Below are 16,163 nucleotides of genomic sequence, written 5' to 3'. Positions count from 1 at the left end.
ACATCTGCGCCACACCCACTCCAGTGTCAGGAAAACAGTTAACCTTGACATGTCACTGCTGTTGACTCACATAACCAAAAATTAACCAGCAGAGACAAGACATCTATTTTCCCTTTGGTTAAAAGCAAATGCAAATTGAGGAACATTTTCATTAAACAAACAAGACACACAAATTGTGTCTCGTTTTGAGCAGCACACAATAGTGCCCTCTGTTGGTTATGATGCCGGATTACTGCAGGTTTATCATGCAACAAACTAATTAAAATTCAATAAGTAGAGGGTTTTCCTCTAAAAGTTTAATAATCATTTACACACAGCAGGTCTAGTACAAAATAAAGGAAAATAGAAAAGGTCATTTGAGTTGGTATTTGTTTAAACTTGTCGATCCTGTTGTTAATTGCAATGAAATGCATACAGATGATTGGGGGAAAAAGGTTTAAGAGGTTTGGGGTTGAAATGCATCAGCTGACTGCTTCAGCAAAACAATAACAAGCAAACCCATTAAGTCGCATGCAGAATAAGTCATTTCTGTGGCGATGCGGCACTCACCCTGGCATTTGCCACCATTGGTTGGGTCTCCGTGGTAACCAGGCATGCAGGTCTGGCAGTGAGGACCAGTGGTGAGGTTACGGCACTGCTCGCAGACACTGCTGTTCACACACGTGCTGTGGCCATTACACTGGCATGCTGCAGAGGAAACAGAGAGGGGTCAGAGTCAGTTTCACCGCTTTTACTTTCTGCAGCTGCCTCTAAAGTAGATATTTGATATTGGAAACAGACAAATATTAAATTTCAGATCTTGACACAAGGAGCAACTCATGGCCACCACAGGTACTATATCATTATTGAGGGTTATACTGGGGGGGCAAATCGCAGGCTGACACAAGGTAGAATTAACATGGATTTTTATTTTGGGGGATTTCTGCTAACATCAGTCACAACCTTCATCTGTCTGCCAATCACATAGGCACCTGTTCCACAGAATGATTTCTGAATATGTTGTGTCTAAGTCACACAATCGTTTTGATCATCCCCCCTGTGGCTAATGAACAGAAAGGATTTGATACCAGCCCAACACAGCTTACACCCAGGGTTGTTGTTATTGCTTTCCAGAAAATCAACAGACCCATTAGAGCTGTCAGTAGCTTGAGTCTGGGACATCATATTGTATTTAATTATTATTTAATTAGACTGGCCTTTTAGAATTTTTTTAATGGCTTCAAATTTTAATGATACATCTATGTGTTCTCTTGGAATTACAAATTGGACATCTAATGGAAAAGGATATAAAAATAGCAGGTGATCATTTTATGTAAGACTGAATCACAAGCGAGCCTTGTTTATGCCGATTTTAGCACCAAGCCTTCATATAATTAATTCCACCTTTTATGTTAGACACAACGCTACAACTCCACCACTGAAATTTGCATGGCGGCAGAGCAACTGTGTGCTGTGAAAATGCCCTCCTGCCTTTTTGCACCTTGAACAATTTACTGTCTGTGAAGCAATGTATCAACATGACATCACAGATCTTGGGATGGAAAATGTCCACTAGTAAACACATTATTGATGAAGTAAGGAAAACATTTCATAGAAATAAACAACAAATACAACAACAACAACAATAATAATACTACATTGAAACAAATAGACAAATAGTTTTTTTTCCCTAACAAAAAACAAAAAAAGGAAATCAATGAAACTGAGCTTCAGGCCTAAAGACTTAAAGCCTTTAAATGTGGCTTCTAGACCGACTGAATTATATGAATCTTATAACATGAAATATTTCTCAGGGTTTTTACACATTATTGATATGACCGAGCCCCTGAGCACTCCTCACATTCTCAAATTACCACTAGCTGTGGGTATATCATCATCTTACACGACATTGTTGCATATACTGGGGCTTGATGAACGTATTAAATGGCATACCAGCATAATGTTGCATAGAGTCAGCAGGGAGGGATTAGTTGCATTGGGAGACTGTAACAGGAATCCTTGATAAGAACATCTTTTTAAACTTAAGACGTTACAGTCAATGGGCAATAACAACTTTTCACATAGATCCACTTATGACACACGATCTGTAATTTCAGTAAGAGGGACAGGAAGTGGATCCCTTACCTGGGCAGTGAATGAAGGCCCACTCGTAGCCCTTGTCTTTGGGGCAGCTGCCGGGCTCCAGGCTCATGTCCTGGGACTGGCCCTGCTTCGCCGTTCTCTTCATGGGCCCCCGGTACGAACCCTCCATGCACAGACCCTTCCCTGTGCTGCTGGGATCTCCACACCAGCCGCACTCAGGTTGCTCCAAGCATTGGGAACATGTCTGCAGGCCTGAACAGTTCTGAGCTAAAGGAGAGAGGAGACTTGTGTTTTTATTTCTCGCCAACAAGTTTTGTGCTTTAACCCATTGCTGCTGCTCTTGCTGGCTCCGTCACAAAATGATCTAACCTCGACCTCTGTGCTTGCTATTTTGTTTATGCTCCTTTCTTTCCATTTCAGCATTTATTTACAAGTCACCTTGAAACCACCAGCAGCAGACAAATTTAAGCAGCACCAGCAGCAAAGGTGCAATGCTGAAGAAAAAAAAAAAAATCCTTTCAGGATCATGCTTTCAAGATTTTATTTCGAAGGATTTCAGCCTTTTAACACATAATTTCAGTGATTTCTTAGCCTCTACAGAACCTGCAGATTAAGAAGCATTATGTTCCTTGTACTGAGACACAAACAGTCCAGTGAGCTGCCAGGACCACAGATTTTAGAGCGGATAAGAGGATAACAAACAAGTGTCGAGCATTAAACACTTGATGGAGAGGGGAAGAAGCAAAACAGAAAACGTGTCAGCAAACCGGAGCCAGTGAAAAGTTTGTGATTTGGTCAAAGTTCGATGAAAGGCTTAAATGAGATGTGTGTAGTGGCACCTTCCTCTAAACTCAAACCCAAGGGAGCGCGGGAACGACGCCGTTTGTCAGTTTGTGGGGATGAACTTTTAGGCCGCTAAATTGCTTGACAAGTTTCAGCATTGCCACTTGGCTGCCAGACAGACACTTTAGGGGAGAAAATGTCACTACTATTTTAAGGAGACAAACACTGAGTGCTTTTACCTCAGTTTATGTCAAAAAAAAATCTCCAGCTATTCTGCTAATGGATGCGAAACCATGACAACGCCAGAGCAATCAGTACAAAGTAAGGCCATTTAAGTTTGTTTTGATGACAGGACCTAAGTGGCACATTTCTGAGGAACATACCATTCTGAGAAAAGACCTCACTGGATGAAGACTGCCGTCTTGCCACAACACAAAGGCACGTTGAAACACAAAATCTGCCACAAAAACAAAAAACCCACAACTTCCGCTTTGGATTTTGACAGATAAATCGATAAGTGTGAACACAAACAACTAAACCTGATGCTGTAACATGAATTGGTGATTATGACTGGGTCTGTACAGCTGAATAAGTCTGTTCCATCCAGCGTTAACAGTTTTCGCCAGCCAAGCAAACATAACCTGTATTCCTGGCGCAGGTTCCCCCCTGACAGCACTAACAAGTCTGACTTTATTTACGGAAGCTTTCAAGGCCATTTTAACATCTAAATGAGTTTAAAGCGAAATCACTTTTTTCTGTGTCTTGTCGTGTCTTTTAATGCACCCAGCCACCAACAGACCCATACGCAAAGAATTCTTCAAATGCAGCTTTAACGCTTTAGTCAGTATGATTGCTTTGCTGTACGTGCTAACGGCTTCGTTCGCAGCAAAACCCCCATAAAAGCAACAAATCAACCATTAACAAGGGGCTGCGCTAATTTTAACAGCTGTCTTTAGGGTAGGGCTGCAACTAATGACTAGTTTTCAAAATCAGTTAGTCTGCCAATTATCTTTCTCAATGTATCAATTAATCTTTTTTTTTTCTCTATAAAATGCCAGAAAATTGTGAAAAATGGCCAATCTAAATTCCCAGAGCCCAAGGTGACAGATTCAAATTGCTTATTTTGCTCCACCAACAGTCCAAAAGCCAGAGATAAATTGACTGTCATGTACTATATGACACTAAAGGAAGTAAATCCTCACATTTGAAAAACTGGAAACCGCAAATGTTTGGTGTACAGGCTACACAGGCCATTTCTAATATAAAAGACCAAGGAAAATGCTCTGAGAAAAGGGGGAGGTCAACTTGAACATGCATGTTTAAAATTCTGTCTGAGCTAATTGCAGCTTGGTCTGGTTTTGGTGTTTGATCTGGTAAGATATGGCTACATAGAAGCTGAGGAGGTCTCTTGGATTATTAATTACATGACAGATAGAAATTACTAGATGAAAGCCATAAATAAACAAACTACTACCAACTATTAGCTTCTCACAAGTAACAACCTCAGATCTGGATAACGAGACTACTGAGAGCAGCAAACACAGCGCAGTCCGCCCTCTCAAGGTGCCCCTGCAGGCAGAGATGCTGCAGACTATTTAATCCAAGGTCTGTGGTTTTAAGTGCGTTTATGCAGCGTACTCTGCCTAAAGCACACGACACTATGCACTGAAAATGAGGATGAATAGGCTGAAGTAGGTAGAGATAATTCAAGACAGAAGTGGTGATTGAAACTTTGAGAGTGAACGCGAAGGAGCAAAGTCAGACAGAACAAACAGAAAGAGAAGAAAGAACAGAGAGAATTTATAGGACCTCCTTCTCCGTCCTTCATGCCAAAAAAGGACAAATTCCTCAAGACAAATATCCACAGAGTACTGAAACACTTCTGTGTTGCCTCACACTGGCCAACACAAAAGAATTTGAGCGTGTACCCTTGGGCTCCCTAAATTTGTTACCCACTAAACTGATCAGAGATGTTTTTACGATCTGACACAACTGTGGGTATAATTCATACATCACGCAGCAACAACAGCATCGACCTGACCAGCTACACTGACCTTCAGATAAAGGAGCTCGCTGATCAACTTACAACTGTGCAGTCAAAGTACTGTTAACAGGTTCACCTCTGCGTGCGCCCATGTTCACTTTTAGATCATCAAGAGGAAAACAATGGAAGCATTTGTGTTTTGGTCATATTTATCTATCCTCATCGCTGTGGCTGCTTTTACATTGTTTGCTCTGTGTTCATTTTTAGTCACGATTTTAACAGATTCTTTTACCTACAAGACTAAAACATGTTTCATATTTAAGTGTCCCATTACAGTTGAGCAAAAATAATAATAAAGACCTGAACTGCTTGCAAAGTTGTCATCATTATGCATGTTAAAAAGAAATATAGGGATGGACCGCTGCAGCTTAACAGAGCGTTGTCCTCCACTTTAATGAGGCAGCCAGGGGGAGCTAAGAGGACATCTTGAGTCACAACAGTGCCATAAACTGCTGCAGGTCACAGTTTACAAGAGTGTCGTGACTCAACACAGCTAATGCAGCCAGCTATCAACTACGTTACACTTTTTGACATTGTGTAGAAGCACAAGTTCCAATTAATCAAATTAGTTCAATTTATTGCCAAGCCCCAATTTCTAGCAAAAAAAAAAAATGGATTTCATGATTATTTAATCAGTCATAATGAGGTAAAACTATTTGACAGGTGCAATGCAAAGATGAGAAGAATGTAACAGTTGTGTGTAGCAGAACATATCTCTTTGTTTCTTTCCTCCTAACTTGACCCTTTAGTTTAATCTTGTGACCCCTCTGAAGGGTCCTGACCAGCAGGTTGAGAACCGCTGCTCTGAGGAAACCAAGTGTTCACAGATTATTTAATGCATTCTGAGCGGGATCTGTCTCCAGTCATTTCCCATCACACTTCTTGGTCACTTGTACCAAGGACAGTAAAAACAATTTTTAAGTGAGACAGTACATAGCTGAGTGTTTCATTTATTGTTTTACAGTTATTAATGTTATGAAGAATCTGTTCATGTAATCGATGAGGAGTTTATTCTAAATGTAGCATATTTGACATTTCAGTTGGTCATTAGATCTATTGAGTTAAAGCACTGCCTGAGTTTATTTGATCTATTCCATTAATAACATGGAAACTAAATGTTGTTGATGAAAGCCTAAGTGGGATCTAAAGCATTCATCTTAGACTATAGTATTCACCATAGAACTGCACTATGGGTAATCAATTTTGCAGCACAAAAGGCCTCATCAATGAGTAGCAACTGCTGCAACTCTGTACAGTTCAAGTGGACTTAAAACAAACGGGAGAGTCTATTCAAACATTCATATTTACATTACTGTATGTGCAGGCATTCCCATTCTGCTGTGCTCTCAGTCATAGAGTGTTTGTGCCCTGATGCATGACTGTTTTTAACCGACTTGAAGCCAGCTAATGGTACAGAGTCCAGCTGCAGCCTGGTCAGCAGGGAAATCTAACAGTTGGGGCTACTTTATGCGAGAGTAATTGGCCATTACAAACCAAAAAAGCAGCTTCCAAAGTCAATCACAGGAAACTAATACCATTTTCCCTCCGACACAAACACCTTCCACTTTAAACTGTTTTTCTCCCGTTACCTTCTCTCTCTCCGTGATGAATATTGACTGCTTACAGAAGCCAATTTGGGAAAGCTTAGTGCCGGCCCCCTTAATGCCAGACTATAGACTTGAAAGCAGCCTCATCTAGATTAAGTTCAGTAAAAGACACTTACCCACACAATCTCCAGTCTGCCACTCCAAACACTGGCCATATGGAAAAGAGATGACATAGGCAGTGGAGTCTACACAGCGCTGTGCACTGCCGCACCACATGCACTCCATGGCCTGGCTGGTACAGTTAGCGCAGTTGGTGTGCAGTGAGCAAGGCTTCTTACAGGATGGACGGGTACTCTGATTGGGGTTTCCTGTTCATGAAATGACAGAGCAGGAAGAAATAAAAAGAAAGGATAATTACCTCTTTTATGGTAAAATCTTCCCACACAGAGCACATTATTGTGAGATATACGTGCTGGTGTCTCTCACCAGTGGCTTTTTCACAGATGAGGCCGTGTGCAGTGGCAGTGCATGGATTGGCTCTGAGGCCTGACACCTGGGGCTCCTCCAGGTAGGCACAGAAACCAGAGTCACTGGGCTCACCGGGCAGCCAGCGCAGGCTAGTGTTGGTGAAGGGGGACATGTCCTCCCAGCCCCAGTATGACACATTGATTTTCCTCAGGCCCACCCACGGAGACAGCCGCTGTGGAGACACAAAGGCAAAAGGCTAAACACACAAAGGCCTGAAAAAAAGCCACTGGGTAAGATAACATTTCCAACTATGCCTCCCTTTCTGCTCCATCACGCTGTTTAAGAAATGAATAGTTACTGCATTTACACCTGGGAACCAAGGATGCCATTAAAAGTCGACTGAAAATAATTTCACAGGTATGATTACTTATTTGCCTTCAGGATTCGACTTTTAATGTAATGGGAAAATGATGGGAAATGGCATGTCAAGGTTCTGTTTGGAAAAAAACAAGCTGGTTTCAACACAGCAGAATGACAACAAATGAAATCCTTTCGAATACAGCAGGCGTGACCAAACTAAACTCAATCGTTTTCTTTCGCTACCAGGAGGATACGTGGCTGCGGCGAGATGACAGGGTGAGTGTGTGGCCAAAAGAGCATTTCATTACTTCTATTAAAGATGAAGAGGTCTGTATTATGATTCTGGTGGGACTATTTTTTTTTTTTTTTCTCTATGAGCAAATTTATCATTTATGGGTTATATTTTATAAGCTGTTCTCAATTATACTGCTGGACATCTGGACATCTCTTAGTAAAGCATATCACAGCCTGGGTCCAAAAAATTTGGAGCCTAGAAGCTCTGAAAATGTGAGCTGGACATATGCCACAAACTGACACATGCATCTTGGATTTGCATCACAGATTTCCATTTATGTGCTGATATATTTGTGCTTTCTAAGTGTGGATTAGAAAAGTTAAATTATGGAAAGGAATGTTGGAAGTTATATTCTACGAGCAAACCAGACACAGGAGTGAGTGTCTCAGATAGCATCAGTGCTTATGACTGTTTGTTATTTGACGGTGGAAGAACAAAATGTTACTATGGGTAAAACAATTCCAAGCACAACAAAGCTAAACGAGGTGTGATTATCACAGTCTGATTCATCAGCTGCAGAATCTCAAAAGCAAGAACACATAAAAGTCCGGCGTCGCTCTCTACTTGTAATTGCGTCATAGTCAAAAACAAAGCTTACAGTTTGTGGCAGTGCCAGTTCCAAACAAGCTGATGAAAAACAGTTGAACGGGAAAAATTACACAAGGTAAAAGGAGGGCTGCAATCAGACAAAACAGAGCACTACACCAGAACAAAACTGATGAGGAGAAATTCATAACTCTCTCGTAACTGGCAGACTCGAGTGGGAGATAAACACTTCCCCAAGCTACAAGCCGCACACGCCAATCACAGGGCTTCTGAGGATAAATCTGATTGTTTTATTTATTCATTGATTTATTGATTTGCCTCTGTTTACCTTGTCTTGTTGCTGGAGCTTCTTGAGCTCCTCAAGCACAAAGTCCACTTGTTTGGAGGTGGTGAGTGAGGCGATGTTCCCGTTGAGGTTCTTGCAGTAGTGTTGGGCGTTGTCGTAACTCTCACGGCTGGAGTTGATCCTCAGACAGGCCTCCCCCACCTGGCTCCAACCCTCACTGCACTGCTGGGCTGGAGGAGAGACACAGAACGACGAGATGAGTTAGATGTTCTTGAAAACACAGGTCTACTCTCCTCCAGTTTTTACAAGTGACAACTTTGACAGGACTCGGACTTGGTGGAAAAAATGAGATCAGATTGCAAACCACAGGGGATGAAAGGTTTAGTGGGGTACTCTGTGTGTGTGTGTGTGTGTGTGTGTGGATGTCAGATTTAGCAGGATTGAATCTGCCATCATTTGCCTTAGAGAGATGAAGTGATGGATTTTTGGAGGCCACGTTGCCTGTTACTTACTACTTGTCATAAAAATACGGCGGATGCTCATGTATGCATTGCATGTGTGCAAATCGTGCAGCCACTCTCTTTTAGGCTTCACACACACACACACACACACACACACACACAGAGATATGATTTGCAGCTCCCACTGCTGCAACAAGCCCCGAGGTGACAAGGCTTCATGAACTGCAAATTATGGATAAAGTGACAGCACCATTTCTTCACATTCAGCCAGAGTCAACATTCGGGAGAGGAGAGGAGAGGATGAGAGGTAAACTAAACACGCTGCCAGACTTGATAAACAACATGAGGATGACATCTTGAAAGTACATCTCTGCTCTGCAAATACAAGATGCTATGTGGCAAAAGAAAAAAAAAACTCCTCTTTGTAAATCGCATCCAAATTTTTAAGTTAGTTAAATTCAGTAAAGATCAGTGAATATTTGTTTAGATATTCCCTTCAGGTCTGAATGTCAGTGGTGTCAGAACACAACATCATCTATTCAAGAGCTCGCTCTCATCCAATTCTAACACACACACTGAAAACCTGACGCTCTTCTTGTGTATGTGCGAGACCTGAGTCTGAAGCCTGAAGACGGCGTGTGTTGTTTGTGTGTCTGGAAACGGTCTTGTGGTCCTGGCGTCTTTCTTTCTTACCCGGCAAAGCGTGGCACTCTGGCTGATTCTGGTCCCACTGACAGTTGGGATTCAGCGAGCAGCTCTTGCAGTTGGCGAGCTTGCTGCACACCTGCTCGTTCCGCACCGGACACTCGGTGAAGTTCCTCACGTTCTACAGCAGGAGAGCAGAGAACAGGGAGGAAGGGAGGTTTAACAGAAGTTTTCCACTCAGGTTAGATCAGGAAGCGCTAGTTTGCTCTTTAATGCACATAATTAAAAAATAGTCCTCTTTGTTCTATGATTCAATGGATTTCACTATGATGAGCCACATGCTGCAAGAACAGTGGAGCCACTAGTACCAGTACATCAATAATAATAATACATTATCATTTCAATATCCCCGACTCACAAGACCTTAAAAAAGTGTAAATGTTGGGTGTGTGCATGTGTGTTTCAGGCTGAGTGAGCATGTCAGGGAACTAAACACAACATCAGAAGCGCTCTGACGCCCCCTGTTGGACCACTCACAGATGTACAGTTGCTGGAGGCAGAGATGCACTTCTTGTCATCACACCACTGGCACCCGTTGGTGTTGGCTGTGCAGCTGGCACAGTCGGAGAACCGGTAGCACCGCTCGTCCACTGTGACTAAAACGAGACGGCGAGAGGGACAACAGAGAGCGAGAATGAGTGGTTTTGTTCGTGTTTGGTCCAAAGCGGTTTTGTATTTCTTTTAAAGTAATTCTTTTAAGTTTAGTCCTTTAAAACAAGGGCAATAAAGAAAAGGAACTGGATGTCCTTCTCACCAGGTTTAGGGGGGCAGAATGAGGCAGGAATGAGGCTGCCATTAGCCATGCTGGGCTCCCAGGGGAGACAGCGGCCTCTGCTCCAGATGCAGCGGACCCCTGGCCCGGCCGTCACACAGCCGTCCTCTGCCAAGAAGGCCTGGCAGCTGGGGGGTCGGTAAACAAGCACGTCGTTGAGCAGCATCCCGGAGAAGCCCCCAAACACATACATGGACCTAGTGAAGAACAAACATGAGAACAAAAGATAAACAATAGGGCACAACATAAAGGTCAAGTTGACAACTGTATTCTCCAGAAGGGATTAGATTTCATTGCGACTGCAATAAATATTTCTTCACCTGTTCTATCTAGAAATTCTATTCAGATTTTGCCTTCACAAGTTAAGATTTTTAAATGTGGGGTAATATAGAGGTGCTGTCAAATTACTGACAGTGACTGAGTTAAAACTGCGCAAGGATGCACTCATGAATGCCCAATTACTCTAATTTTGTGGGGATTTTATTACAAACATTCTTTCTAGTGGTGAAAAATGACTTGCAGTCACGCATCTGTATTTTTTTTTAATATTTAATCTCCAGAGAGTCATTGAAGAGAGTGACTGAAAAGTTAAAGAGGATTTCACTGTATGAAGCACCTGTCCGGTGTGTTTTAGTCTGAGAGGAGATTCCATTACAAAGACTCACCCGTTGCTGACCACAGCAGAGTGCCCGAAGCGGTTGACGTCCCGGTGCAGGTCTGGTTTAGGCAGGAGCCTCCACTCATCACAGGCTGAGGACAACAGGAGACCATATGTAACTTGATTTGTCTGTGTGTTGACATGTTATGCTTAAGTTTTGTTTTTATTTCTGTTGCGTGTATAGTGCTGTCTTTTAATTGTATTATATCTTCTTTTAATATCATTGGTTCTGTTAAGAATAAAGTGGATAACTGTTTAATTTAATTGGTTTAATTATAGACCTTAAAACCTCATTAGGTGCCATTTAAAACAATTAAAATAAATCATCATACATATAATTAGTACTAAAGCACTTCAACCACACTTAAATGTGACTGAACCACACTTAAAATGTAACTAATCGCAGTGGTTTCATGTAGAAGACTGCAGTTTTCACAATCTTTAAGTGGGATGATGAGGTGACAAGGTGGATAATAACACCACTACAGAGGTCACTATTCAAACTGGGGCATGATGTCAAGAATAATATGAGTCCTACCAATGTCATAGGCTAGGAAGTCTGCAGAGAAACACTTGGCCCCGTTGCTGAGTGATGTGTCGTTGTGTGTGTTGCCTCCAAAGATGAGCAGGGTGCCGCTGAGCAGCACAGCTGAGTGCAAGTACCGTGGAAAGCCGCTCTCTCTCAGGATGAACCTGGAACATGTGCATGACAAGTGCGTCAAGGACAATCTAACAAGAAAAACATGTCATGCAGTGTTATACTCACTGACTGGACTACATGATGAGCAAAGACAGCAGAATATGCGTGCACGTGTTGATTTACCATGTGCGGGTGTTAACTTCATAGCGGTAGAGGTCATCAACCAGGCCATATTTGTTAGCAGGCAGTGCCTTATAGCCTCCGTGGATGTACACACTGCCACTGGAGCTGTCGTACGTGCTGCTGTGGCCGTAACCTCCCTGGGGAATGGCACCTTTTGTCTCAGGCACCAACCACGTGTTGGACCCTGGCAAGAAAGTGCATATAGGGGGCTTTTAATGCAGAAGAAAAAAAGGCCTTCGAATCAAATCAAATTCAAATCAAAAAAATGTATCCCCACAAATGGTAAGAAGCAAATGATAGGAACTTAATCATTTGGAGACAGCCAGGCTCTCCGTGCTTAAAATGTTGATAATAACAGATTGCCAGGACTAGTTGGCATTGTTTTGTTGTGTTGTCAGTTTTTTCTCATTGACAACAGAAAAACAGGCCACAGTGCTTCTTAGCTCCTAGTATCTAATTATGGTTTGTTATCACTCACTGCCATTTGGAACCACAACCATACTCTGATTGCCTGTTGTGGCTTTGAAACTGAGCTCGGTGTTAAACCAAAACATTATGCAAAGAAATACTCATGTCAACCGCTGTTTGGGGATATGCAGTGAATATTATTGCAAACTAGATAAGATACTCTGGATGTTTTATGGTACTTTAAAACACTTAAGAGGCAGTGCTACTCCTCACAAATCTGCTATGCATGAAATGATTTCTTTGTGGCATCAAAGAAATCAAATTCAAGTCGGATTCTATTCAGATTTGAAATCTTTTTTTTTTTTTTTTAATCTATTACACTCATACTTCTCTCAGTAATGAAATTCAACAAGCCATGTTTAAGTTGAAGTTTCAAGTGGACACCTTTTTCAACAACGTAACAAATGTACTGCGATAAGAGAGAGAGACCCAACAAAGGTGCCTCCTACAACAGCTGTGACTCACTCAGGCTGTACTCCTGAACGTTGCTGATGTAGCTGTAGATGGGGGAGTAGCCAAAGATGACCAGCATGATGGCTTCTCCACCCTCCAGCAGGACGCAGTGGGCCGAGTGCCCCTCCACTGCGTAAATCTGAGCCTGGGCCGGTGGGCCGACCACGGGGTTTCTCCGCTGCCACGTCCGACTGGGCACGTTGAACACCCACAGCTCGTCCGTCACGTTCCCCCAGCCGGCCTCCAGTTTCCCACCAAACATGTAGATATCATCCTGCAAAGAAGAGGAGAGGTTGGTTTCAGTGTGTTTCCGAATGTGACCATGTCAACCGGGGCGTGCAGAGAGGCTGGTGCACGCTGTGACAGAAGTGAAAGAAGAAGACGATGATGATGATGACGTGTCAAAGTTCATGTTTAGTTCAGTTTATAGATAGCCATAACCCATATAAAACTTGCTCATCTTAAAAAGAGGAATATATCAGACCTCCAATATCAGACATGTCTTTTATTTCTGAAGTCATGAGAAAGTAAGTTGTGGTTTCCTTTTGTGTGAGCCAAGTTTTCTTGCTTTTCCGCCCCATTTAATTCTCCTTCTCTCCAACTAACAGTTGTGTTTTTACTAAATTCCTTCTGTGTCAAGAGAGTTTGGGGCATATGTGTATATGTGTGTTTACCTGATAAGCAGCGAGTGAGTGGCCGTATCTTGGCACGGGGCCACTGTTGATGGGAACTGTGTTCCAGGTGCCACTCTCCAGGTTGTAGCTGCAGAGCAAAGCAACAGATCATTACACACTCCAACACGTATGAAAACGGATACAGAGCACAGACGGCATGCTTCGCCCTCTGTGACTTTTTATCTTATGATCTTCTGATTAAATTCAGGCACACACAAGGTAGATGTTTCCTTCACACTCAAGGCACCAGTTTAGTCTTCAAGTCACAAAAAGTGCCTTTGAGGTTTTTGCACACTGATCAACACAGATAAATGCCCAGGTCATCACACATTTGTGATTTAGACGAGATGCTTTTGGAGGCCGGGGTCGACTTTCCTCAGGAGTAATAGCACCTGGTGATGAGCAAACACTGAGCAGATGGAGAAAGCTTGTTCAAGCGATAAAGGACGTGAGTGAGGACGGACGTCAGGTCTGCATTTTACCTGCACAACCATCCAGCACCAAATACTAAATCCTCAGTTTAGCTAAGTGAATGTATATGTTCACAAAGGATGCCGCACCAAGAGAAACAGTTATCACTGACACAGGGTTGGGTTTTTCTGAAGTGACTTGCGTCACGGATATTCTGATAAGCCACCAGCTTCTTGACACTTCCTCTTGATAGTCATTGTTTCAACATTTATGAGAACTGAAAATAAGAACGTGGTCAGGACTTCATCTGATCCTTTTTATGGCGAAAAGAAAGATGAATTAAGTCCATGTGCATGCAAATTGCAATAAAGTTGATGTGTCTGCTGTACAGCCAACAGCAAAAAATAACAAAATACCTCTTATTGTAGGGATATTTTTTATTTTTTTCTTTAATTCAAAAACACAGTATAATAATGCTTTGCTATGCTATGCTATGCTGCTTACTTGAGAATCATCTGGAAGGAGCTGTAGTTGAATGTGTATCCGCCCACCACCCACATGACCTTTTCCTGCACCACGGCCTTATGGGACGCTCTGGCGAGTGATGTGCCAAAGGGCTTGACGCTTGGTAGGACCCAGAAGGACTCGGTCGAAGGTACAGTTAGGGAGCAGTCTGGACCTAGAAGAGACAGACATTGCAGCTGAGGACACCTGCTGAAAATAAACAGTGTTACCTCAATGTTTCAGCTCCGTGTCTTCAAAATAAAGATAATGTCATAGCTGCACTATTTTATGATAAAGACCTATATTTAACAAATGTTGAATCCATTTTCACACAGTATCTGACATGAAGGGCAAACATGCCACTCTCAAACCGAAACAAAAGCATGACCCTCCCCCCCTTAGCCGAGCACAACAGGCAGGGAGGTGTAAATATGTTGAACCGCGCCAGTGAAGGCCATGCTGAAAAAAAGCGCATGTCTTTGCTAATGATTCTGTCAAGTTTCATCACGCAAAAGCATTTGGTGCCCTACAGCTGGAGGCACATAATAATAACGCACTGTCACGGGGCTTATCGCCGCGTTGCCAACCGGCGTTACGACACAGCAACACAACACAGCTGCTCACACTCCTCCGCTGACACATCCTTCATTACGTCTTACTTCATAATCACCGCAGCGCTCATGGGAGGAGCAGCAGCATTGTCGCAGCCCGTGATCAGAAATGACGTGTGCCAACGTATGATTCATCGCTCAGTGTTTTGAATGCAGGAAACAGAGAGATGGTGAATTGTTCTCTGAGGGATACATCTCATTCTTAGTAATCATTTTCTGGCTCTCAATCATGGAGTTTCAGCTCTTAAATATTCTGTGGCTTAAAACGGTAATAATTTAAAAATGGCTGAAAGCTGAAACCACAACAGATTTAATAAGGTGTATTAACTTGATTGGTTATTTCAAGTTTAACGATCTGATCTAAAGCTGGATTTCGATGAAACAGAATGAGATCAAATCCCAACCATATCTGCTGATGACTTCCAGAGTCAGATAACATCTGGTCATGCTCTGTGATGCCATTTATGGCTTTAAATCTTGCTAATGGCTACATGCCGGCCTCCTGTACTTATTATCATTTGCTGAATAATTTCATCACTTACTTGTAAAAATCCTTTCTCCAGTGCTCACTCTGAATGATCTTGACATTTCTGAGCGAACTCTTACCTTGCCAGCTGTCATTGCAGACACACAGCTTCTCCCCGGTGAGGTCGCAGTAGCCGTGGTCGGGGCTACCGCAGTTGTTCCTGCAGTAGGGGATATCACAGGCCTCGCCTTTCCAGTACTTGTCACATTCACAGTACACTCTGCTGGCGACCGAGTTCCCGGGGGTGCACTTCCCATGGCCAGAGCAGTTATTGGGACAAGAGTTGATCCTGGACAGGAAGATATTTTCATCCACCCAACACTGTATGCATTATTTAGGCCACACAGACCTTTACTTGGGGACTGAGGGAGATTAATGAGTATCTTGCAGGTCTTGGCAAAGGTGAGGGGGATAAAAAGATTTGTAACAGATGAAGAACTATTGAGCAGGTCACTGATTGTCGCTGTAGGTTTTAAGTACTGCAGAAAAGCTCTTGTACCAGTCTTATTGTTATTGAAATGTTGGACAAGTTACCATCCATCAACAGATAGGAGAAATAAATGGACCTGGAGAACAGTCCACTGTAGCTGAGAATTAAATAGACCTCAATGAGAATTTGGAAAATATCTTTAACACAGGTGACAGCATGAAACACAACCTCAGCACTAAAAATATTAAAAAAATAT

General features: G+C 42.6%; 1 protein-coding gene across 1 annotated transcript in view; it reads right to left on the bottom strand.

Moving 5' to 3' along the window:
• atrnl1b (attractin-like 1b) overlaps nucleotides 1–16,163 on the bottom strand; it is a 61,623-nt gene that overhangs the window by 39,222 nt on the left and 6,238 nt on the right. The window contains exons 5-19 of the mRNA XM_071462140.1: nucleotides 15,558–15,766; nucleotides 14,341–14,515; nucleotides 13,426–13,513; nucleotides 12,764–13,025; nucleotides 11,831–12,014; nucleotides 11,546–11,700; nucleotides 11,015–11,099; nucleotides 10,332–10,546; nucleotides 10,055–10,173; nucleotides 9,566–9,698; nucleotides 8,454–8,641; nucleotides 6,943–7,156; nucleotides 6,633–6,824; nucleotides 2,125–2,349; nucleotides 550–687 (exon numbers count right to left, since the gene is read on the bottom strand). Coding sequence (XP_071318241.1) covers nucleotides 550–687; nucleotides 2,125–2,349; nucleotides 6,633–6,824; nucleotides 6,943–7,156; nucleotides 8,454–8,641; nucleotides 9,566–9,698; nucleotides 10,055–10,173; nucleotides 10,332–10,546; nucleotides 11,015–11,099; nucleotides 11,546–11,700; nucleotides 11,831–12,014; nucleotides 12,764–13,025; nucleotides 13,426–13,513; nucleotides 14,341–14,515; nucleotides 15,558–15,766 — 2,582 coding nt within the window. The remainder of the gene's footprint in view (nucleotides 1–549; nucleotides 688–2,124; nucleotides 2,350–6,632; nucleotides 6,825–6,942; nucleotides 7,157–8,453; nucleotides 8,642–9,565; nucleotides 9,699–10,054; nucleotides 10,174–10,331; nucleotides 10,547–11,014; nucleotides 11,100–11,545; nucleotides 11,701–11,830; nucleotides 12,015–12,763; nucleotides 13,026–13,425; nucleotides 13,514–14,340; nucleotides 14,516–15,557; nucleotides 15,767–16,163) is intronic.

Source organism: Trachinotus anak, unplaced genomic scaffold (assembly GCF_046630095.1).
Source record: "Trachinotus anak isolate AG129_WGS33_773 ecotype Australia unplaced genomic scaffold, CSIRO_AGI_Tana_v1 ptg000025l, whole genome shotgun sequence".
Taxonomy (NCBI): Eukaryota; Metazoa; Chordata; class Actinopteri; order Carangiformes; family Carangidae; genus Trachinotus; species Trachinotus anak.
This window is presented reverse-complemented; position numbering and strand designations above follow the sequence as displayed.